We start from the raw sequence: 25,032 nt of genomic DNA, 5'->3' as shown, positions 1-25,032 counted from the left end.
AAGGTTCTGCACTGACAGCTCAGAGACTGTTTGGGATTCTCTCTCCCTTGCTCTCTGCTCCTCTCCTGTGCGTGCGCTCTCTCTCTCTCTCTCTGTCTCTCAGAAAAATATTTTAAAAATTATAAAAGAAAATAAAGTTCCCGAATAAAATTTTGTTTCCCGTGTCAGCCTTAAAACTAAACCAGCAAAATGGGTTCATTTGGGAATAGCAGAGGAATTGCATCTTGGGACACACGAGCTGTGGCAAACCAAAGGCAATCAAAGGACAGGAACTGTTACTTCATATAGAGAAAAGGGGGAAGTTGGGAGGGGCTGCTTTGAGTAAAAGTCCTTCGAAGGAAAGCAAGAGTTCACAGTGGTGGTTTCTCAGTGGCTGAGCTGGGGAATTTTCTTATTGGCTGCGCTTGTTGCTAGGCAAGGAGAAATTCCTCCTCCTGCTGGGGTAGCAAAGTAAGCTTTTTCCTGTTGGGCATGTGAGGTTCCTCTCTTCCTGTCCATCTGCAATTGAAGACTGTCCATAGTGTGTTAGTTAGACCTCTCCTTTCTGGCCTTCCGACTCAGTTTTAAATGAGGTGTCCTTTATTCAATTGCACACCCTCTGGAGGAATCTTTTTTTAAAATTTTTTTAATGTTTGTCTAAAAATGTGAGTACGTCCTTGTAGATGTGAATTGGCACAGCAAGATTTGCCATGATCATCTGGAGCCTTGTATTTGTAAAACATAAAAAAGAGTGAGTTAGCTTGTTCCCCCGAGCCCCCCCCCCCCTTTCATTTTCATGTCTTAAAACCTTTGGAAGTTTTTCTTACAGAACTGCTCCCCAGCTGTGCCTTTCCTGTCCTGCACTTACTTCAAAGAATTATTTCAAGCAAAAATACAGGATATTGTATATACTTAAAAAATCAGTTTGAAAAAGCTTCTACCTTCTGAAATAATTTTGAGCCCTGATTCTATTACTTAGTATTTTAGTATTCCTATCAAATACATGCCTGTATTAGTTTCTGTTGCAACAATAATGGTGCAAAGCCACAACCCACCCCAAAATTCAGTGGCTTAAAATAATAACCGTTTTAATGTAGCTCAGGCCTATGGGTCCACTGATCTTGGCTGAGTTTAGACAGATTTGGTAGAAAATAGTAAAACTTAGGAAATTGAACATGTATAGAATTGTTCTTGTGTCAAAAATGGAGAGGAGTACTCTCTCTCTCTCAAAAAGAAATGAACATTAAAAAAATTAAAAAACAAAACAAAACCGGGGCACCCAGGTGGCTCAGTCAGTTAAGCATCCGACATTTCGAGGTTCATGAGTTCAAGCCCTGAGTCAAGATCTGTGCTGACAGGTCAGAGCCTGGAGCCTGCTTCTGATTCTGTGTCTCCTCTCTCTCTGCCCCTCCCCCACTCTCTCTGTGTCTCAAAAATAAGTAAAACATTAAAAAAAAATTTTTTTTTAATCCAATGGAGAGGAGTAATAGAATTTAAATGTTCTGTGTTGCATTATGTACTGAACGCTCATGTGCCCTAGCTGTCAGAACTAGTAGAAATTATACTGGAAAACTGTCCGTTTGTTATCATCAAATTTCTTCACAATGAATGTCATTCAAACCAGCATCTATGAGAAGCCTAGTTTCAAGGTCTTCCAGCTGGTTAGCAGTAGGACTTAAATGCATTAAGTCTAGAATGAGAATTTAACGAAGCACTGTCATGTGAAATTTCCTTTAATTGATCTCCATCAGTAAACCACGTGTGTGTGCATGTGTGTTTACTGCTATCACTGGCTAGCTGGATAGTATGTTTATATACAGCGATATGCATATATCCCTGAAAATATAGATGAAGTAAGGTAAGGATGGATGTGCATACGTTAACAGTTGGAATGTTGGGGATTCTGGGCCCCTGCTTTGTAGATTCAGTTGGCTGCTTCCGACTTAAGGAAAGAACAAATTTAGGAGGAAGTTTTCATTTGCATTTCAAGGGAGATTCCAAACATTACGCTAGGTTCTAGTAATTTAAATTTCAGAAATGCAGATTAAATACTTACACTGTGGATTTGCTCCCCCCTTTTTACTTCCTCGAAGAACAATATTTTAAAAAGCCGGTAACAAAGAACCACAAAATATTACTGCCATCGTGGGAAAAAGTTGTTTGAAAATAATATTCAAGATTTAAAAATAAAAAAGGCTTTGAGAACTAGTAGAAGGGATGCCAGCTGGCTTAGTATGAAGAAAAGCAAGCATAGGCTGTAGAGTAACAGACTTGATTAGACTCCTAGGCAGGTTTTGAGCTTTTCTGATTATTTAAGCAGATGTGAAAGGGACTATCTCGGTTTTTCTCAGTCAAATGAGATCATGAAAGGAAAGGCCTAAGTAGATGCTTTGATTTTCGCCCCTTCCCCTTTTCCTGTCTCCCGGCTCACAAGGTCAAGGCTGATAAGACAGCAATGCTGAGTGAAAATAGTATAAAGATGTGATAACTGTGTTTTTTGTCGGGCGACTATATAAAACATACCAGTGAAACTTACAAGGAAAGACTGAATTAAAGGGATAAACGATTTCTACATCAAAATGACCTTAAAAAGAATTTTTGAGGGGCGCCTGGGTGGCTCAGTCAGTTAAGCGTCCGACTTCAGCTCAGGTCATGATGTCACAGTCCGTGGGTTTAAGCCCCGCGTCGGGCTCTGTGCTGACAGCTCAGAGCCTGGAGCCTGTTTCAGATTCTGTGTCTCCGTCTCTCCCTGCCCCTCCCCTGCTCATGCTCTGTCTCTCTGTGTCTCAAAAATAAATAAAAACATTTAAAAAAAAATTTTAAAACATTTTTTTGACTATTACCAATGTAAGTACATTAGACAAATATAGGGCATAGTATATATGATATATATGATATATATATATAAGCATGTGGTCTAAATATACTACATATCAAATATAAAACATTTACTGTTTAGGACTAAATGGGCATTAATTAGATAGTTATTTTTTAGGCATATAGTTTGATTGCCATCTATGAAGCGCTATTTTTTTTTAATTCCACTATTACAGCTGTTCTAGACAATGGACATCACTCTCTTGGGCCTGCCTAAAATTCATGCTTTAAATATTGATAATTTAATTTGGTGGGTACTGAATAACAAAGGTTTCTGTTGAGAGAGCTCCTGATACTGGCCACAAGCAGCAAGAATTATTTACTGGACTTGCTATGAAATGGAAGGGGCTTGGGGCCTGGTTTAGAATATCCGTCTTTTGGGCAGAGAGAAAAGCTTGATATTGTCAAATGACAAAACTAAAACATTTTAGGTTATGAGTTGGATGTCCTTCAAAAGAAAAGAGCCCATGAATTGGGGGAGCACTGTGTTCCCAGGGATTTGGGGAAAGAAAGAGTTTTAAAGAGCTTTAGAAGAGGCAGTCCGGAAACAGGCATAATTGGCCGAAGTGGGAAATTTCCTTATAAAGCTAGCAGGTCCTCTTTTCGAAGGTCAAGTAAACTACCTAAAGCTTAGTTGGCACATTGTGAATGGTGTACGTTAAAATTCCCGGACAGGTGTTTTCCCTTAAGTGCCGGCTGATTTAGGTTTAGATTTGTGCTGTGGGCCCCAGCCACTGGGGTGGTCTCCATTGTGTGGGTCCCTATATAAGAATTAACTTTACCATATCAACAGAGACGATGTACTCATCAAAGAGGGATAACTTGTCATTTGAAGCCAGGTCAACAGTGTTCCAAAAAGAATGTCAGATTTTGGGGTGCCTGGGTGGCTCCGTCTTTCAAGCGTCTGACTCTTGATCTCAGCTCAGGTCTTATATCAGGGTCGTGAGTTTAAGCCCTGTGTTGGGCTCTGAGCTGGGCATGAAGCCTACTTAAAAAAAAAAAAAAAAAAAAAAAAAAAAGTCAAATTTCAAGGAGTGAAATCTGCAGATTAGTTCTCAGAAAGAATCTTTTCTGTCTTGCGGCAAATCATTGTTGGCCTGAAACTGGAGATCTGAAATAATTGTGCAGCAGACGGTGGGTGTAATGAATTTGTCTACTCTCCACACAGGTAAATCAAAACTGTGTACAGTTTCTCTAATCACATTTCGTTTTTCCGTATGCGTTGACTGGCCTCTCCATTCTTTCCCCCGGCAAATACATGCACCCACACACAGGGGGCAAAAGCTAGGAAAATTTCAATTTTCTGTTTTAATTTGAGAGTCATCCTGGTCATGTAAACAAAACCTTGATGGAGTAGGCCCAACCCCCACCCTTTGGTCTTTGTGACACTGTGGCCTTAGATGAATCCTTATCAGAGCCTTTTCCTTCTCTTTAGAATTGGAATGGGTGATTTTATAGATTCTTCAGTTCTAGGAATCTTAATTTCAATGTCCCGTTGCCCTGTTTTAGACACAAAGTGGGCAATTGCGGATGTTATGGTTCTGCTTATGATTTTGGGGGGGGGCGCATTTCAAGGGAATAGTCTTTTCCTTTGGAGAATGCATATTTGTTTATGTTAAGTGTAAACGTACTGCGTTTCCCCTTGAAAGGGGTTCACTCTCACATCCCCTCGATTGTGATTCTTAGGGAACAGTTATAATTACATTGAACATGGAAAAATCTGAATGTTTTAAAAGTAAACTTAAAGTAATTTTGTGGGGTATAATTGAGTTATGCCCAGGTTAAGGGAAGACTGTGTTTACGTGAGGAAACCTTGCATGTGATTGAAATGGTATTGCTGCGTGCCTTTAAAAAGATACTGTACAAGAATCCGGGGCCCCGGGGGAAATCGTGAACTGATTAAATAGGACGGTATGAGGCTGGCCATTCAGACCAGTGAGAAGTCCGTTTAAATGCACAAACCAGATGGTTTTCATTAGCCATAACCCCTAAAATTACATAAATCCACGGATGCAACTAAGCTATGGATCCCTGCCCTCTTCTTGCCAAGCAGGACTTTTCAGCCAGCAAAACAGAGCGTTCCTTGTTCCCTTTCCCTTTTAGTCAGGACTGCGTGGGAGCATGTCTGCCAAGCCAGCTCTATAAGGAATTTTGATCTCCTTGATGATAATAGAGAAACTTTTTTGGGAAAGGGAACACCCAGTGTGAAAGACTGCAGGGGACCTTGTTGGAGAAGCTGGCTTTGCCCTTGCAAAGTGCATCAGTTCTTGGTGTAGGTTTCCAGGTTCACCTCCAGGGATGGGCTAAACTAGGTAAGTATGTTTCTTTCTGTTTAATTTCCCCGTAAGCGCTTTTAAACCCCTTTTCTAGCTAACTTGCTTTGAAAGTCCATTTTCACTTCAGTATCAGTATCCTATATATTAAGGCCCTACAGTATTTTTCTGGTAGCCAAGGATTGTTTTTAAAAGATTTACAGCATTTTTAGGCCATTAGGTCTCTGTAGTTCAGACATTCTGTAACAGGCTGTTGCTTTTGAGGCAGCGTGTGGATGCACCTTTGTTTTAGCCAGTTATTTTGTTCATTGTCACTGAACACTGTTTTCCCATGGGAAAGCGTCTCTGGTCTTATGATGTCAGTGGAAAGTCATTCCATTTACAAGAATTATCTTCATTTTCAGTCTCTCAGAAATGTGTGCACCACGAATGGCCAATTATGCCAGGGTTCCAGTCTTGTAGGTGTTTCCTTGGATTTCCACAAAGTAACCTTAAGTTACCTTAGTGTTCAAATGAAAACAAAATTAAAATATAATCATTATTTAAGTGGCTGTATTTCCCATCTACTAGAATTTTGTATTTCTTTTCTGTTTAAAGGAGTAAAGTTTTTTTTTTTAATTAATTAATTATTTACTTTGAGAGAGAGTGTGTGCACATGCAGGGGAGGGGCAGAGAGAGAGGGGGAAGGAGAGAGAGAGAGAACCCCAAGCAGGCTCTGCACATCAGTGCAGAGCCCGACATGGGGCTTGCACCCACAAACCTTGAGATCATGACTTGAGCCAAAACCAAGCGTTGGACACTTCACCGACTAAACCACCCAGGCACCCCAAAAGGAGGAATATTTATTTTTAGGATGACTTTGACAGAATATGCATTTTCACTGGCAGCAAATGACTTCCTCTGGGACCAGATGATTTCAGTTTTAAGACTGCCCATGTGAACAGGTCCTGAATTGGACCTTGTGTATAATTTAATAAGCCACTTTTTAAGGCTTCATTCAGAAAAAGGGATTTGAGTAAAACTGTCAGGCCCTTAGATGATGGCTCAGTATCCTCTCCTGTGTGACCATCTTGGCTGGCGATGGTTTCCCTCTGGCTGGATGCCAGAGAGGGGACTGCTTTTGGCAGCTGGGCTTTGTTTCTTAAATCCGTTATTTGATGCAGGTGAGGATCCTTATGGGTCGTTCTTCTTTTAATTAGCAGAGCCAGGAAAATGTTACTTAAAACGTGGAATTCTTTGCAGGTGGGCTTCGGTAAGAAGAGAAAAGCTCCTTGTTCTGTTTGCATTTCCCAGCTAATTGCTGTGATCTCCTACACAGCTGGTAGGTATTGCTTTGGGAGAGAATTTTTGCCCGAGAAACGTGTTTCTGTGAACTGAGTATCAATTTGTGAAGGGCCTCTTGTAATGTCAAACGTAACAGATGTATACATACCGCCAATTTTGTAATTTCTAGTATAATAATTTGCCCTAATTATTGAGGAATCAAAGTTTGGACTATTAAACAATGTCCACCGTCAGCAAATGGAGCATGTTAACGGTCATGACTCACCATAGTTATTTTCTAAAGTTAACATTAGATCTCATCTGGCGGCATGTGGGTGGCTCAGTCAGTTAAGCATCCGACTTTGGCTCAGGTCACGATCTCGTGGTTTGTGAGTTCAAGCCCCGCATTGGGCTCTCTGCTGTCAGTATAGAACCTTCTTCAGATCCTCTGTCTCCCTCTCTCTGCTCCTCCCCTGCTTGCTCTTTCTCTCTCTCAAAATAGACAAATGCATATTAGAAAAGAAAAAAGATTAGATCTCATCTAATGGAAAATCCAAAAGGAACGGAAGCATGTACCTTCTGGCCTTAACTGCCGTTGTTCAATGAAAGAGATCATAAGGCAATTAAAAATGTTTTCCAGTAATATGATAGAGCCATAATCCATTCATTTGAGAGGTGAGAAAGATTACCACCATTTGGTCGTGGGCTTGTGCAAACACACACTCTGATGACATCAAAATAACTATAAAGTCAGAAAGAGGGAAGGATGACGAAGTGCAGAATGGAAGAAATAAAAAAGAAGAAGTCAAGGTAGGAACAAAGGAAACACATCTACTCAATGTGTTTGTCCCGTAGGATGACGTTGTCTCAGCCTGCCAGGGACTTTCCCAGTTTCAGCACTTCAAAGTCTTGCATCCTGGAAACCCCACAGTCCCAGGCCAACTGGGGTGGGTGGACACCCTGTTGTCAAGGCAAGGACTTGGCCTGATTTACCGCTTTGTTCCCAGAACTAGTTCAGTGCCTAGCACGTGTTGGGTCCTCATAAAGAAATGTTAATTGCTGTCCTTTACAACTGTTGTGGTTTCATTGGAGTCGCCTCTCCGTAGTGAGGGGTTCGAAGAGATCATGAAGACTTTTGTAAGGAAGGTAGAAGAGAAACGACCCCCCCCCCCCCGCATCTTTAGGAATGTCTTCTGCTATGGAATTGAAGGCTTGTGAGTTAGTAATGGGTTAATCAAAGGGGTAAGGAGACCTCTGTTCATTCCAACAGAGTCCGAGGGAAAAGACTCACAAGGAACAATTCGTCAATGGCAAAGAAGTTGAAAAGCAACAGGTACTGAAGAAAAAGCCTATTTGGTTTCTGCAGAGGTCCTATGCAAGCTTTGAGAAGGCAATCTGAGTTGATGGGCGGAATGTAAAGCAGACAGCAGGGGGTCTACGGGGCAGGCGAGAAGGTGGTGTCAGTGAGTGTTGAAATCACCAGCTCATATAATTTGTTGGAAGAAATGGGAGGAAGATAGTTCTTCTAGAAAAGGGACAGGGAAATGACGGCCCATTGGCCGAATCTGGCGGACTGCCTGCATTGTAAATACAGTTTTGTTGTAAAACAGCCACACCCATTTGCGTGTTGTCCGAGGGTTGAGTAGTCACAGCAGAGACTGGCTCACAAAACGTAAGATATTTACTTTCTGGCCCCCAGCAGAAGAAATTTATTCACCCTCTGCTCTGGAGGATAAGAGAATGGAGGAAGTTTTGTGGGGTTTTTTTGTTGTTGTTGTTGTTTTCTTTTGTCTGTTGTTTGCTTTTTTCAGTAGAGGAGATCAAAGGCTATTTGTGGATGCCTCATGGGGCTGGAAAAGAAAGAGCTTGTTAGGGATCTGCTGCTGTGTAGCCGGTTACCCCAAATTTAATGATTTAAAAAAAACAAACAAAACAAACCTTCAGTCTCTCAGTTTCTGTGGGTCAGGAATTTGGGAGTGTCTTCTGGGTGGTTCTGGCTCCAGGTTTCAGTCATGCCAGCCAGGACTGCAGTCATGAAGGCTTGATGTGGCTGTAGGCTGTTGACACGGAGGCCTTGGTTCCGCATCTCATTACGTGGGCCCCTCCGTAGAGCTGCCTGAATGTCAGTACAACATGGCAGCTGACCTTCTCCTAACGCGAGGGATCCCAGAGAGCAAGAAAGACGCCGGGGTGCCTTTTTTGACCTTGCCTTGGAAGTCATATATTATTTTTTTGCCATATTCTATTTGTTGCGCAGACAGACTTCTACGCATTAGGGGATAGCACTGACAAGAGCTTGAACACCGGGAGGCAGGGATCCTTGGGGGCCTTGCTGGAGGCCGGCTGCCACCGGGAGAGAAAGTGGCACTGAAGTGTTCTTGAGGAGAAGGTACAGAATGAAGGGCACTTTTACTGGCGAGGATGTAGAAGCCTGTAGTGAACAGATTGTGGAGAGCCTGAGGTACAGAGAAATTTCGAGCCAGCAAGGGGGAAATTCAATAAAATAATTACCAACTGTGCTGGGGGAATCAATAGTCTCTCTGTTCAGTTAGAGACAAGTTACCAAGATTCTGCTAAGACTGGAGATCTTGGGGACAAGGAATGAGTTTGAGCAGAGTAAAGTATCATGGGGAATCCAGGGGTGATTTCGTTACTAGATTGTACGCGCCCTGATGGCGAGACTTATATTTTACGTATGAATAAGTAAATTTTATATATTAAAAACATCTTTATAACCTTCATAGTCTCTAATACAGGGCCTTACCTATAGGTGCCTGATTATTGTCTGCCTTTCTTGCAGTGTCATTATCTTCCTCCTTCCTTCAATAAAATTGGCAAAATTTGTATTCTGATTTTTAGAACCAAGGTTTTGAACTTCCTCCTATGCCCTCAGGAAAGCTGTGAAACTCAAGTTTGTGGAGCATTCTCCTTAGACTGCTTTTTGCATCTGTTGGAGAATGAGCCTCCCAGGTTCCGGCCTGGAAATTGTGGGAGGTGTGCAAGGGGCCCAGCTCTTCTTGTTGATGACCCGATGCTGTGGCCTCAGCTGCTGTTTTGTTCCATCTGGCAATGTCGAGGCCAAATTCTGTTTGGTATGCCTTACAGGGTAGAATTAGACATGGAGAAAATGTTACCTGAAATACGATTCTAGAGATTCCGCACTCGGGTCTGTGATGGGTCTCAGCTGGGTTCAGTGCAAGATTGTTTTTTTTCTTTTTTAAACAACAGATCTTCTGCTGTGGTTGGACAAAATATATATGAAGATGACTAGAACGGACAGATGTTTGATCTATTTTTACATTTCTGTGGGAAGAAATGTCAAGAAGCTATTTCTTAACTGAAATCTCTCAGTGCAATTTTAGTATTTTGTTTTTTATTCCCTCCTGTGAACAATTTTTAGAAATGATACGCTTTATTATAGAACCCTCCAGTCCTTGGCTGCATGAATGGCTTCTGGTGGCAGTTAACTCTTCTCGACACGGGTCTCACACGCTTCCTCAGCAGCTGGCTTTAACAAAGGAGGAATTACTTTGCTTAATGTGTCTTTTGATTCCCTGGTTTCAAATAACGCTTTTACTCTTGTGGATTTATTTATTTTTTTATCCCTCGCTGTTACCTCTCTTCTTGGCGTTTCAGAACGTCCATTTTCCCTTTTTAAAATATTTATATGAAAAAAAATTTTTTTAATGTTTATGTGAAGGTAATACCCGTGCACAGAAGGCTTTGGAAATACAGAAGGGCAACCTTTTCCTTTATTTTGGGCAAATGGTATATTGCCTCCAGTGGTAATGGCCAAGACCTACTAAGAGCTTACTACACAGCAGATACTCTGACAGTCTTGGAGAGTCTGCATCCTTCCATAGCAAAGTTGGGGAGATGAGACTCCAGCACCCTTAATCTATTCTTAAGACCTGAGAGAGTGATAACCAGAGAATATTAGGGGGAAAACCATTGGAATGGCCGACATATTCAGTCACATTTGTGCATGGCAAATCCTACAGTAGTTTTTATGTTCAAACGATCATAATGTCCACTTGCTAGCTAATAAGCGCACTAACACCATGGCGTCTGCTCCAGGAGGCACTGTGCAACCTTATTCTTAGACCTGGTCATCAGGCAGGGACTTGGCCTTGTTCTTTGTGTGAGTCCGTTGGAGATTAGGAGAATACGGTTTCCTTCAGGGTGATTATATTTATTTCAGAAAAACACCTTATTTTATTTTCAGAACCTTTTCAGGAGGCACAGCAAAATCTGCTGTGGGGAATCGCATACACTTTTCAGTGAATACATTCTTCTCCATCTTGTTAATTCCTGTGTTTCAGTGTGAAAAAAGCACTATATTGTAGGTGGCTGGAGATAAAGGTAACACACATTCTACTTAACTCAAAGGAAGGTTGAAGGCAAGGCTAATCCCTGCTTGGAGGAACCTCCGAAAGCGAGAATAAACTATTTTTGGTACCTCTCTGTGCCATGTTCCTCTTTACCACCCTTCCCCAACCCCATCCGCGGAGCTGTGGATTTGGATAACTAACCTAAACTTCTTTTTCTAGGTGCCCACCGACGGCAATGCTGGCTTGCTTGCGGAACCCCAGGTTGCCATGTTCTGTGGCAAGCTGAACATGCACATGAACGTGCAGAATGGGAAGTGGGAGTCCGATCCATCGGGGACCAAAACGTGCATCGGCACCAAGGAAGACATCTTGCAGTATTGCCAAGAAGTAAGTCCCTTCTGAGAGCCAGCGATTCTTGTGGGATCACACGCGTTCGGTGTTGTTTTTTTTTTTTTACTTTAACTTCTTAAATATTTATGTTTTGTCTCTTGCAGTAACGATCTTGGTTCCTAATGATCCACTATACTATTTTTTTTAAGTTTATTTATTTTGAGAGAAAGAGACTGAGAGAGTGAGTGGGGGAGGAGCAGAGAGAGAGGGGGAGACAGAGGATCCCAAGCAGGCTCCGTGTTGTCAGCACAAAGCCCAATGCGGGGCTCCAACACATGAACCCTGGGATCATGTCCTGAGCTAAAAACAAGAGTTGGGCGCTTAACCAACTGAGCCACCCAGGCGCCCCTCACTATGCTACTAATATATTTACTTGCTTTGCCATATATAATATGTATAAATTTAAAAAAAAAAAAAATTAGGATGTCAGGGGCGCCTGGGTGGCTCAGTCGGTTGGGTGTCTGACTTCGGCTCAGGTCATGATCTCCCGGTTTTTGAGTTCGAGCCCCACGTCGGGCTCTGTGCTGACAGCTCCGAGCCTGGAGCCTGCTTCTGATTCTGTGTCTCCCTCTCTCTCTGCCCCTCCCCCACTTGCTCCCTCTCTCTCTCTCAAAAATAAGTAAACATTAAAAAAAATCTTTTTAATTATGATATATTACAACCATCAATAAACCAACTGAGTAAAGTTTAAGATATCTTGGCACTCCATTTATCTTTAGAATGTATCTCACTATGACTTTACAGATTTACAGATAATGTTGTGGGTTTTTTTTAAATTTATTTATTTATTTTTGAGAATGAAAGAGAGCTTGAGGGAATGGCAGAGAGAGAGAGACACAGAGAATCCCAAGCAGGCTCCACACTGTCACCACAGAGCCCGATGTGGGGCTCCAACTCATGAACCATGAGATCATGACCTGAGCTGAAATCAAGAGCTGGTCACGTAACCAGCTGAGCCACCCAGGCGCCCCAAGATAATGTATTTAAAAGTTGGTAGAATTAATTTTCCCTATTTATGTTACCAGTTTGGTATATTTTACTTCTGTTTATCTTCAATTTTAGTTTTTCCCTCCTTATTAATTTTATGTCTTGAAAACATGAAACATTCACATTGCTAAAACTTAGAAACTCTTAAAAAGTTGCCCTTGTCCTCTGTTGGTAAACATTTTCATTGTTCCTGATTTATCCTTATAACAAAGAAGGATATATGGTTTTCCTTCTTTTTCTTATAAAAACGGTGCTTTCAGGAAGCATTCATAAAGATTTTCATCCTTTTTGTAATTTCTCTAGTTTACTTTCTATAATTGTATAGGGTATTCTTTCCTTATTAATTCAGTTTAAAATAACTGGAGTCCGGGGGTGCCTGGGTGGCTCAGTCGGTTAAATGTCCGACTTCAGCTCAGGTCATGATCCTGCAGTTTGTGGGTTTGAGCCCCACATCGGGTTCTGTGCTGACGGCTCGGACCCTGGAGCCTGCTTCCGATTCTGTGTCTCCCTCTCTTTCTGCCCCTCCCCTGCTCATGCTCTCTCTGTCTCTCAAAAATAAATAAACATAAAAAAAAAATTAAAAAATGGAGTCCAAGACATTTTATCCCACGCTTCCAGACAATTACCTATTCTAGGTTATGTGGCTGTTTGTGTTTTAAGAACATTTAAAGGAATTAGTCTTATGCCTCTTGGCAAAACTTCCTTATCCTTCATAGAAACAGCAGATAACCTGGCAACATTTTCTTTGTTGTATTCTTTTATGTACTAGAAAATTTCCTTTAGTCTTTTTGGATCCAAAATGAGTATTTAATGAAGTATGTGTACGTGTGTGTATTGTTAATAATATTTGTATTAAAATATGTAACTTTTTACATATATACACAATTTTTTTGGTAGCACTCCAAGGAAGGACAGTCTCTAAATATTAACTCTTCTGTTTTGAGAAGCAAAACTACATCCATATCATCACAATATATTACATATCAAGTCATTTGTATCTTGAAGAAGTATGAACCATGCTGTAAAACGATAATTCTTCTAATTTAAGTAAAAGTCACTAATATTTAAGTCTATTATATTTCTTATTAGAAGCATTTATTAAGGGACACCTGGGTGGCTCAGTCGGCTCAGGTCTTGATTTCACGGTTCATGAGTTCAAGCCTGGCGTTGGGCTCTGTGCTGACAGCTCAGATTCTGGAGCTTGCTTCAGATTCTGTGTCTCCCTCTGTCTCTGCCCCTCCTCCGCTCTCTCTCTCTCTCTCTCTCTCAAAAATAAATAAATGTTAAAAAACTTTTTTTTAATTAAAAAAAAAGCATTTATTAAATAGGGATTGATAAGAAATTAACTTTTGCCCGCATATGGCATTTCTAAAATATACATTTTGGAAAAATAATATTCATATTCTATGAAAGAGTTCCTCTTTGCATTTTAAAAAGTCATCCTCTTGCTTTATCACTCTGACCCTACATCTAGATTCTGGGTTCCTTGCTGGAGCCTCTGTGCTGTTAAGTAAGTATGCTCTAGTACAGTTTTGTAATGAGTTATGAGTTGGATAAGTTGGAACTTCTGTGCATGCTTATAGGTTTTTCATATCATTTCACTTCTCTTGATACACATAGAGATTATGCATTCGGAATGTTAGATTAATTTTTTTTTTAAAGGCTAGAACTCAGACTCAGTTAATGATGTTGACCACATCATCTTTTTCGGTTAAATGGCTAATTGATGCACGTGTCATAGTTTGCGTCTAAAGTTTTCCTCTGTTACTGCCACTTCTGAGTAATCACATGCTTTTGCATTTGTATGATGACCCTATAAAAATTACTTTTCACCACCCTGAGAACAACCCTTATTCGCTCCCACACCACTTAGCGATCCCACTAATGTCTAGCTTCACTTCTTGTCTTAGTCTGTTTTTTGTTCCAGGGCTAAGCCACAGGGTAGTTCTTCTGGGTCCCAGACTTCTGGGTCCCAGATTGTTGTGGCTATGGGACTGGAGAGTAAGTAAGCTTCTTGGTTGTTTCTCGTTTGTCTCACAATTCTGGTATGATTTGCCTGTCTCACCTCACTACCCACAGAGGTGTTCTAAAATGATGTGCACAGGCCACAGACTTAAGGTGGTTTAAACAAACATTAGTCCATAGAAGTACGAAAGGGCCAGAACCTCGGACTTGTGAGCCTCTTAATGAATTGGTTTTTCTCCATAACAGCAGGAAGTCATTGGAAGTAGTTATTTATTTTTAAAGAAGGGGAAGGACTGTAGGTTTGCATTTCAAAAAGTCATGCTTTGTCACTCTGACCCTATATCTAGAATCTCAGTTCCCCACTAGATGCTGTTCAGTAAGGTAATCACTAGCCACATGTGGCGGTTGAGCATTCCCAGTGTGGCTAGTCCAAACTAATGTGTTCTGGAAGTGTAAGATAAATACTGTATTTTAAAGATTTACATGAAAAAAGAATATAAAATGCCACATTAATTTCATATCCATTTCATATTGAAATATTTTGTATATACTGACTTAAACATCATGTGTATGTTTTTAAATTGTAAATGCTATGTTATTAAAATGAATTTCACCTGTTTGTTTTACTTTTTAATGTGGCTACCAGGGAATTTAAAATTACATAGAAGTATATTTCCATTATATTTCCAGTGAACTGTGTGGCCGTCCCCGCTGCCTCATGCTGCTAGTGAGTCTGGGCTTTAAGGGTCTCAAATCCCATCATCTGCAAATGGGAGAGGGAAGCAGAGGTGAGGAGTCCCCCCCCAGACCTTCTACCAGAACCTAACTGGTGATTGGAAATCAGGGAGGAAGGCTTGTTTGGGGGCATTTTTAATACATCTTTCATTAGAAATATTTTATCGCAAGGGGATTATATGAATACCTTTTGAGGGTCCAATGGTCTCTCGCTCCCTCAAACATGTATCTCTGGGTGCTAAGGAGGTTGTGATACGTGGAACACATGACTTGTTCTTAAAGGGGGATCTAGAGTGGGGAGCCTGGGTGACTCAGTCGGTTAAGCATCCGACTTTGGCTCAGGTTAGGATCTCACATTTTGTGAGCTCAAGCCCCATGTCAGGCTTTGTGCTGACAGCTTGGAGCCTACAGCCTGCAGCCTGCTTCGGATTCTGTGTCTTCCTCTCTCTCTGCCCCTTTCCACTTGCGCTCTCTCTCTCTCTCTCAAAAATAAATAAACATTTAAATATTTTTTTAAAAGGGGGATCTAGGGAGAGAGAAAGGCTTGTGGAATACTTTTAGCAACTTAGAAACTGACAATGTTGATGATGCTAATACCAGCTAACTTTTACTGAGCATTAACAAGGTGCTAAGCTACCTTGCTAAGTGCTTGCTCTCATTTTGCCCTTATGATGCCTCTGGGGAAGAATCTGGAGAAGAATCTTGCTAAATTGCACCATTTAAGGAGAACAAGTGAAAGAACGCCATCCAGCCATCCATCCGTGGAGGAGGAGCAGTGGCCAGAGACCTAGGAACAGAACTAGGAGCTGGCATGTGCAGGAAGTCAGGCCAGGTTAATTTCTACATGAAGGAAATGATAAGTGCAAGTGTGACGTAGACCAAAAGGCTGAAGTATAAGTTTTGACAGTGCAAAAGCTTGGCTCTTGCAAAATGAACGCACATCAAACATTTCATTCAGTCCATTAATGAATGAGGTGACCTGGAAGATGCTAAAACTGGTTCAGATTGACCAGAAGAGATTTAAATTCCTTTCCCAACAGAGTTCATGTGCAGGGCTACGAAGGGGACCCATCTGACTGGCATTGCATGGGACAGGAAACATTTGCACTGCTATCCGATGTCTACATCATCTACCCTTACAGAGCTGTAAAATAGCCCAGTCAGTAGCAGCCGCAAGTTACTCAGAAGAATACACCCTGTAGAATCAGATCTTTTCTCCTCCCGCCCCTGGCTCTCAAAAGCCATACCTGCATGTCACTGCTGAGACACCCAGTAATCTCTCTTGCCCATCTCTCTCTTTTTTTTTTTTTTTAGTTTTTTTTTTTAACGTTTATTTTTTTTTGAGAGACAGAGACAGAGAGTGAGTGGGGGGCGGGGGTGGCAGAGAGAGAGGGAGACACAAAATCCGAAGCAGGCTCCAGGCTCTGAGCTGTCAACCCACGAAACCGTGAGATCGTGACCTGAACCGAAGTAGGACACTTAACCAACTGAGCCACCCAGGCACCGTTTCTCATGCCCATTTCCGAGTCACAGGTATTGTTTCGTAATAGAACAGTCTTGTAATTGGCATACAGGTCATTGTTGATCTTTATGATAACAATTTCAGTGGAAGAGCCTGGGACAGGTCAATTTGCAAGAAGTTACAGGAAGAATAACATGAATGGATGGTGAGGACATCTGTGAACTCTTTGAGGAAAGACCTAGAGGCAGAGAGCTTGAGGGCAATTCAAGGAAAAGAGAAAAGGCTTTGTTTTTTGTTGTGTCTTTGGTTTTTTCTTAAAGGGAATTAACTTAAAAGCCAAGAGAAGCCTAAGCTAAACTTAGGGGGGAGGGTAGATGTCCACTAAAAGAAAACTAGGCTCAGGTATCTATAGGAATCAAGTAGGGATGAGATCCAGGGGATAAGGCGGAGTCTTAGAAGAAAGAAAAGATGGGAAAATTGTAAGGGTGGGTTAATTAGGCAGTTTCTGTTGCCAGGTGACAGAAACCCACTAAACATTTTACACATGGAGAATATTTTGGTTGGACCAAAAAAGCAGGACCTACCTGTGTATCAGTTACCGTATCTACAAGGACTCACTGCTTGTAGACTGGGACTGGTCCACCTTGGCCTTGAAGGCACGTGGCCTGTTTGACATCCCAACCAGATGGAATGAGGAGAGGGGCTTTTGCCAGGAAAAGGGTGAAGAGTGAGTGGCATGGGGATGAAATAGAAGAATGGCCATAGTCCCAACATAATGGACTTAGAAAGATGCAGTGCATTAGACAAGTTATAGGCTTGAAGAGTAGGCAGCTGAGAGAATTCATAGTGTATCACGACTGTAACTGGCTTTTGAGAAACTGTGGGAGGTTAGAGAGATGGTCACTCAGAACTTTTAAACAGCGTTTGGCGTTTTCTTATTGAGTGGTGCATCCTGAACTATCCGGAATATTCCTTATTGATGTTTTAAGGTCTTCCTGCCACTTCTCGCTTTGTACGTGTTCTGATAGTTTGCTTTTATAATTTGAAGTAAAGAATAGTTTTCTTTTGAAGGATTGAATTTTTTCCGTATTGTGGGAAAATAGTTCTTTTCCTTTATTCCTTTTTTTGACTCCCATGTTTTTGTTTTAGGCAGTATTGAATTTTTTTTTTTTTTTTTTTTTGTCTTGCTAGGAACGCCAAGAGAAAGAATATTCACAATTTTTCTATCTCCTCAATTTTTCTGTCTCCTCACAGGGTTTATAAGTTACAGTAATTTATTATTTTCAAAGTTGTAATACTACAGTCCGTTTCATTGCCATAATAATCACAGTGGCAGGTTCTTTTTATTTTTTTAATTTTTTTTAACGTTTATTTATTTTTGAGACAGAGAGAGACAGAGCATGCGTGGGAGAGGGTCAGAGAGAGAGAGGGAGACACAGAATCGGAGGCAGGCTCCAGGCTCTGAGTTGTCAGCACAGAGCCCGACTCGGGGCTCAAACTCACAGACCGTGAGATCATGACCTGAGCCGAAGTCGGACGATTAACCGACCAAGCCACCCAGGCGCCCCAGCAGGTTCTGACTTTAACTGGGTTCATTGTTGATAACGAATCCTTCCACCAAAGTATCTCTATTCCTATATTATTATTTTTGTTGGATGACCATTATCTTGGTTATTTCTAACTGCTTATTGAACAATGGCTTAGTTTAGAGTTAGGAACGGCATATTTGTTCAGCATCACGAAGATATTTATCCACTGTATTCTGGCATCTATCATTGTCCAAATGCCTTTTTTTAAAAAATAAGCAGAAACCAATACTATTAGTTACCGTTTACAGTGCTACTCATGTCCTGATTATTTTTCTCCTGATAGAGATGAATAATTTTTTTCTTTATGTTCTCAGTCCCTCTTGTGACCAAAACACAGATGTTTTAGAGACAGCTGGCTGAGTCGGAGAGGCAGCTGTTAGCAGTCTGTGGTCCGATGACAAGACGAAACCGACTGAACTCATGACCATGACCTCATTTTGACCTTTTGCTAACCAATTTAACTCACTTGTTAAATTTATTCTTCCAACGGGTTGCGTGTATAGCTGTACAGTGTATGTGTTGATGCTTCGTTTAATGTGACGTGTCAAATAGAATTATTTCTTTTTTATTAAAAAAAATTTTTTTTAATGTTTATTTATTTTTGAGAGAGAGAGAGAGACCGAGCATGAGCGGGGGAGGATCAGAGAGGGAGACACAGAATCCGAAACAGGCTCCAGGCTCTGAGCTGTCGACACAGAGCCCAACGTGGGGCTCGAACCCATGATCCGCGAGATCATGACCTGAGCCGAAGCTGGATGCTCAACCGACTGAGCCACCCAGGCGCCCCCAAATAGTATTATTTCGATGGTGAATTATCTAGTCCATGTCCTTCGTATTCTCATGTTCCTCTCAATTTGTGTTCCCTGCTCTTGGTTGTTTTGTTATCAATATTGTCATTTTTGCCTCCTGATTTCTTCAGCAATATCCTTGTTCAAGAGCAAGATTAGGCACATAAAGTAAAAGTTGAGTCTTTTATTTTTGTACCTGGTTAAAACCCCTTAGGAAGTTTGATTGGGAAGATAGTTTGAAACTTGGGGTTTAAATTGAGTATTTGTTTCATCTGTATTTTATCCCAAATCATCCATTCTTGGTACCCATAAATGCCCTGTTTTCTCTAATCCTAATAGTTACACTTCAGATCTTTGCATTTCTTTACTTCCTTTTTGTTTGTTTGTTTTATTAACACAGTCAGTACTATTTGAGGATTTTCTTTCATTTCTTCATCAAATATGTATTGAGGACTGCAATGCACTGAATGTTTGTGTCCGTTCCCCCCCCTTCAATTTCATATGTTGAAGTCCTGACATCCAAGGTGATGGTATTTGGAGGTAGGGCCTTTGGAAGCTAATTAGGGCTAGATGAGGTCGTGAGGGTGGGGCCTCATGATGGGATCAGCGTCCATAGACGCAGAGACACCAGAGAGTGGTACCATTTACCGCTGTGCATGCAAGGCCTGGTTAATCATTGCGGCCTTCCTTGCAGTAGTCTGGCCGGCAGCACCCTGTGGAGAATTGCCCAGTTAACCCCACAGAATAGTGAGAAATTCTAAATGGTTACGTGGTAGCTACCTAGCCTCCCGGCTGCCTTCCAGTGGAACTTGGACTTACTCCTGTGCCTACTCTTTTCCTACACTCTGCGGGGCTGACACCCACAACCAGGAGGACATCACAGGAATGATGGCGTGTGACTTTTAAGGGTAGGTCGCGAAGACCCGTGACTTCCACCTCGCATACTTGCTACAGTAAAGCCAGCTGCCGTATCATGGGGATGTGACTTGGGCGTGAGTGGTTATCTAGTCGTAAGCGTGGGACGGGGTGAGCTTAGGGTCCCCCGACTCTGCCGCCTTCCCGGCACCCCTCAGGCAGCACCATGGAGATGTACGTGTGGTGAGGAACTCAAAGCCTGCTGCCCACAGCCAGCACTGGCTTGTCAGGCACGAAAATGGACCTCCTGGAGGTGCTTCCCGTAGCCAAGTGGAGTCTTCGTGTGACCATGGCCAACATCTTAACAGCGCCCTCATAAACGTCCATATCACTCCCCGATTCCAGACCCACAGAAACGGTGCGAGCTAAGAAATGCTTATTGTTTGAAGCTACCGTGTTTTGGGCTGGTCCGTCCGCAAGGGTTGCTGACCACAACAGATACTCGCTCAATTATTACTTTCCTCTGTGGTCCTGTGGTGGAAAGCAGGACCTTTCCTCTGTTCTCTACTAGACACAGAAAGTGCCGCCATCACGGAAACAACTTGAAACTAACTGTATGAATTATTCATCATTTAACAGCCTAAAGTGGCCACTTGCCTTAATGAACTGTTACATTACCCCAACCGTTAGATTGTTCTAAGGAACTAGGAGTCTTATAAATAGAGCAGACATAGGATAATACTCCCCTTGAAATATACAGCGAAGCCTACAACAACTATTGCAATTTTTAGATTTTATTGTCCTGTTTTTCTTTTGAATGAAGTAAGATTAAAACAACAACAACAACAACAACATTGTTTTACTTAAACCGAAGGCTTCGGGATGGGAGAATAAAAAATTGGAAGTGTAGGGGCACCTGGGTGGCTCAGTCGGTTAAGCATCTCCGACTTCAGCTCAGTTCATGATCTCATGGTTTGTGGGTTCAAGCCCCACGTCGGGCTCTGTGCTGACAGCTCGGAGCCTGGAGCCTGCTTCAGATTCCGTGTCTCCTTCTCTCTCTGCCCCTCCCCCACTTGTGCTCTGTCTCTCTGTCTCTCAAAAATAAAATAAATGTGTAATTTTTTTTAATTGCAAGTGTAATAAAGAATCTCGTTCCTTCCCAAAGTTAATTCAGGCAAATTCAGCCAATATTTACAGAGTGCTGTTCAGGGTTGGATTTTGTGTCGTGTGAGAGAGGCGAGACACCATGCTTGGCTCCTTTAAGTCGCTTATAAATATAAAACTGGATAAATTGAGAATTCAGAAAATTGGAAAGTAGAAGGTTTTGATTCGAAATCTGGGGATTTCAGGTCTAATTCTGGAAATAAGTGCTGTGGGGTTGTTTTTCAGCACGAGTGTTCTTCGGTCAAGATGCTTTTAGAAAACTTGGCCATGGGGCGCCTGGGTGGCTCACTCAGTTAAGCATCCGACTTCTACTCAGGTCACGATCTCATGGTCCATGAGTTCGAGCCCCGCGTCGGGCTCTGGGCTGACAGCTTGGAGCCTGCGTCCGATTCTGTGTCTCCCTCTCTCTCTGCCTCTCCCCCGTTCATGCTCTGTCTCAAAAATAAATAAACATTAAAAAAAAAAAAAAAGAAAACTTGGCCTGTATCTGAGGGTAGGTTGGATTAGGAAGAGAAGGGGATTCAGATGTTCCATAGGTCAGCGTGGAAAGGTAAGGTAAAGGATCATCCTGGTGTGGAGAAGATCATACAATAAGGGAGCCCTAGGGGTCAAGTGCCAGGAAAGGGGAACATGGGCTTCACCGGACAGACCTTTCAAATCCAGCCTTTGCTCTCTCGACACCTGAACGGTGCAGGAAAAGCTGCCTAACCAGTCTTAGAGCGTGTCCTCGCTGTGTGATAGGAACCTACAGGTGTGGGCTGTTCAAGTTAAATACCGTCCGTTAAATGAGAGATTATACAAGCCCCACCATTATTACTCCTTTTTTAAGGAGAGAAATGAAAACATAGGCCCTGCTGTCCTCTGGATCCCTACCAGTCAGAGCACCTTTCGTAAGGTAGGCCTGAGAGCAGGGGGTTGACTCACCTGGGGAGCAGGTCTCTGGGGGGGGGAGGGGGCGGGTTCTGGAACAGGTTCAGCCTCAAGCAGGGGCAGAGATTCCCCGCTGGGAAAGTCAGGTGAATATGGCTGTGCTTGTAATCTCTTCAGTTCAATTACGGGTTATCCTCTCTTTTTCCTAAGTGTTAACCACAGCTAACAACATGTGTTCCCTGTTTTGTTTTGTTTTGTTTTTTAATTTTCTTTCTCTAAATGAGCAGCTGTTTTGTCTGCAAATTAACAGGATCACCAAACAAAACAAAATCTGCCTGTTTGATAAGTTGAACAAAACCATTTCCCTTGCCGGGCTTCCTTCTATAAAACGTGTCACCAAACGTGGGTTTCCCAGGCAAGAATTATTCCTCACCCTTGATTCTGCAATAGCGTGGAATTAAAATTAAGTTAAACACACAAGCATCACGTGTGATTCTTTTAATTTTTTTTTTAACTTTTTTTTTTTTTTTTTTTGAGACAGAGAGAGACAGAGCATGAACGGGGGAGGGGCAGAGAGAGAGGGAGACACAGAATCGGAAGCAGGCTCCAGGCTCTGAGCCATCAGCCCAGAGCCCGACGCGGGGCTCGAACTCATGGACCGTGAGATCGTGACCCGAGCCGAAGTCGGAGGCTCAACCGACTGAGCCACCCAGGCGCCCCACGTGTGATTCTTTTAATCTGACCAGGTTTGAGGACGTGCTGCATACACAGTGAAGTGCTAAAGCTGTGGCAGGTTCTTGGCCGTTATTATTATTTTGCTTTGTGCTCCATCCACCCCTGTAGACTTGAAATGGATCCACAAATTACAGGCGCAGATGCTTTGTGGTTTCAGTATCTGAAAGATCCAAAAATTCGTGTGAGGTCAGACAGTTTTCTAATAGAAGCATCCGGGCCGCCTGTCTATGAGAACGGATATGTTTTATGCATTAATGGCTTGTATACTTGTAAGGATTGTTTGCACAAACCATAGGGTTTGGAGCTAAATAAAAGAGATGCTACCAAGTTAGGATTTTTTTTTTTTTAAACGCATTTGTCATTTCATCAAATTAACGTTTGATTTTACTTTTGTCCTTGTTCTCACGTAGCACTTTGTTAAATGGGTAATTATTACACATTTGCAGGCATACTATGTAATTTTGTAGTATAATACTGTATTCTGTAAGGTTATAGATAATACTGTGTACTTTTATGTACATGTAATACTGTGGACTTGTGTATTTCATATGTAATTAATTGATATGCTGGAAGACTTTTCCTGTAGCATATTTTTTTTTCTCTTTTCAGAGGTATAATCGTCAAATAAAGCTGTATAGTTTGGGTATTTTTTTTTTTTTTAATTTTTTTTTCAACGTTTTTTATTTATTTTTGGGACAGAGAGAGACAGAGCATGAACGGGGGAGGGGCAGAGAGAGAGGGAGACACAGAATCGGAAACAGGCTCCAGGCTCCGAGCCATCAGCCCAGAGCCCGACGCGGGGCTCGAACTCACAGACCGCGAGATCATGACCTGGCTGAAGTCGGACGCTCAACCGACTGCGCCACCCAGGCGCCCCTAGTTTGGGTATTTTAAAAAATAGCCATAAACTGACAAAGAATGAGAATCTAGGTTATATGCATACATATCTGATTATGTTTTCACACTCGTCTATTTTAGCAATTCTCCCTGCCCCATCTGTTCCTGCACTCAGCACTTCTGGAGTAAGACTTGTTCCTTATGCACTGAACAAAGTTCTTTGACAATACTTTCCAACCCTGAATGTGAGTGTATGTATATAACAATCTATGTATGTCCAGTGTCGAAAGCAGACTTGGGCCAGATTATTGCGAAATAGGCTGGTGCCCTGCCTTTTACGTCCCTGGCTTTTGCGTAAGATCGTCGTTGTGAAAACCCAGTGCCACTCGCACCTCCCATTGTTGTGGTCATGTTTCATCAGCTGCCCCTTAGCACCTTGTTACACCATAAGCAGAGACCGTTTTCGGTTTCCAGTTCTTTCTCAATTAAATTAGATCTTGTGTTCCCAATATCCCTAGCATTATTAAAAGAATTAGAGTGGAGAGCAGTTTTATAGGCTTTGTCTTTGTATTTCGGAAGACTTTAAAAGGAGAAATAAGTACATTTAATCCAGAGACAGAAATGTATTGTCTGGGACATACTTTGTTTCGGTTTACATACTGAAGCGTAAAACTTATTTTAAACTTAGAATTAATGCACTCCGAGTGCTCAGAAATGGCACTGACTTCGGTAGTGGATGACTGGCTCCATCAGTTTGATCTGTGAAACGGAGCAGTTGCTGAGGACGGCAGGCTCTCGGCTGCACGTAAAACCTTTGCAGTGACTCTGGCACATGGGAAATCATTACTGTGTTTTTCTTAGTCTCCTCTTGGATATGTTCTTTGAAAAGGAACTTGGTATGTAAAAGCTTTCACATGAAAGTGTCTCCTGTTTACCTCCCTACCACTTTGCCATGGAGTTTCCGATTCTTTGTTTCTTTTTTTTTTTTTCATAGAGTTTATTGTCAAACTGGTTTCCTTACAACACTCAGCGTTCACCCCAACAAGCGCCCTCCTCCATGCCCATCACCCACTTTCCTCCATCACCCACCCATCCCCCCTCAACCCTCAGTTTGTTCCCAGTCCTTAAGAGTCTCTTATGGTGTGCCTCCCTCTCTGTAACTTTTTTCCCCCTCCCATCCCCTCCCTCCCCCATGGTCTCCTGTTAAGTTTCTCAAGATCCACATGTGAGTGAAAACATACGTATCTGTCTTTCTCTGCCTGACTTATTTCACTTAGCATAATACCCTCCAGTTCCATCCACGTTGCTGCAAATGGCCAGATTTCAATCTTTCTCATTGCCAAGTAGTATTCCATTGTACATATAAACCACATCTTCTTTATCCATTTGTCAGCTGATGAACATTTAGGCTCTTTCCGCAACTTGGCTACTGTTGAAAGTGCTGCTACAAACATTGGGGTGCATGTGCCCATATGCATCAGCACTCCTGAGAGACTGTCTCCAAGTCTTTGTTTCGTGGGTATACAATGCCCACTGCATTCGTGCATATGCCCTTTGGATCTTTGTGTTTTCACTTGTAGATTTAGAAATTGGACTCTGTTTCCACTGGACTAGTTTTGTTGTTGTTGTTGTTGTTGTTGTTGTTGTTGTTGTTTTACCTTTAATTCAAAATTTCAAGTGCATATTAAAGCAGACAGAATGGTATACTGGATGCCCCAGGTGCCTGTCACTCAACTGCAGTCATGATAGAATCTAGTCGCTCTGGTTTGTGGGGGAGTCTGGAATGCACGTGCTCTATCCTGCCTCCTTCAAGGTCTGCATTATGTTTGGCCAGCCCCTCGTGCAGCTATGTGGCCTTGTCCCCTTGGCAGAGCTGTAAATCGATTTAAGACAAACCAAAGCATCCTGTTATTTGTTGACTTCATACTTAAT

General features: G+C 42.1%; 1 protein-coding gene across 7 annotated transcripts in view; it reads left to right on the top strand.

Moving 5' to 3' along the window:
* APP (amyloid beta precursor protein) overlaps nt 1-25,032 on the top strand; it is a 279,739-nt gene that overhangs the window by 53,171 nt on the left and 201,536 nt on the right. For all 7 annotated transcript variants that reach the window (XM_058731803.1, XM_058731802.1, XM_058731801.1 and 4 more), the window contains exon 2: nt 10,943-11,110. In XM_058731803.1, coding sequence (XP_058587786.1) covers nt 10,943-11,110 — 168 coding nt within the window. The remainder of the gene's footprint in view (nt 1-10,942; nt 11,111-25,032) is intronic.

Source organism: Neofelis nebulosa, chromosome 5, assembly GCF_028018385.1.
Source record: "Neofelis nebulosa isolate mNeoNeb1 chromosome 5, mNeoNeb1.pri, whole genome shotgun sequence".
In the NCBI taxonomy this organism is placed as follows: Eukaryota; Metazoa; Chordata; class Mammalia; order Carnivora; family Felidae; genus Neofelis; species Neofelis nebulosa.
Note: the sequence above shows the minus strand (reverse complement) of the source record. Positions and strands in the feature narration are given on the sequence as shown.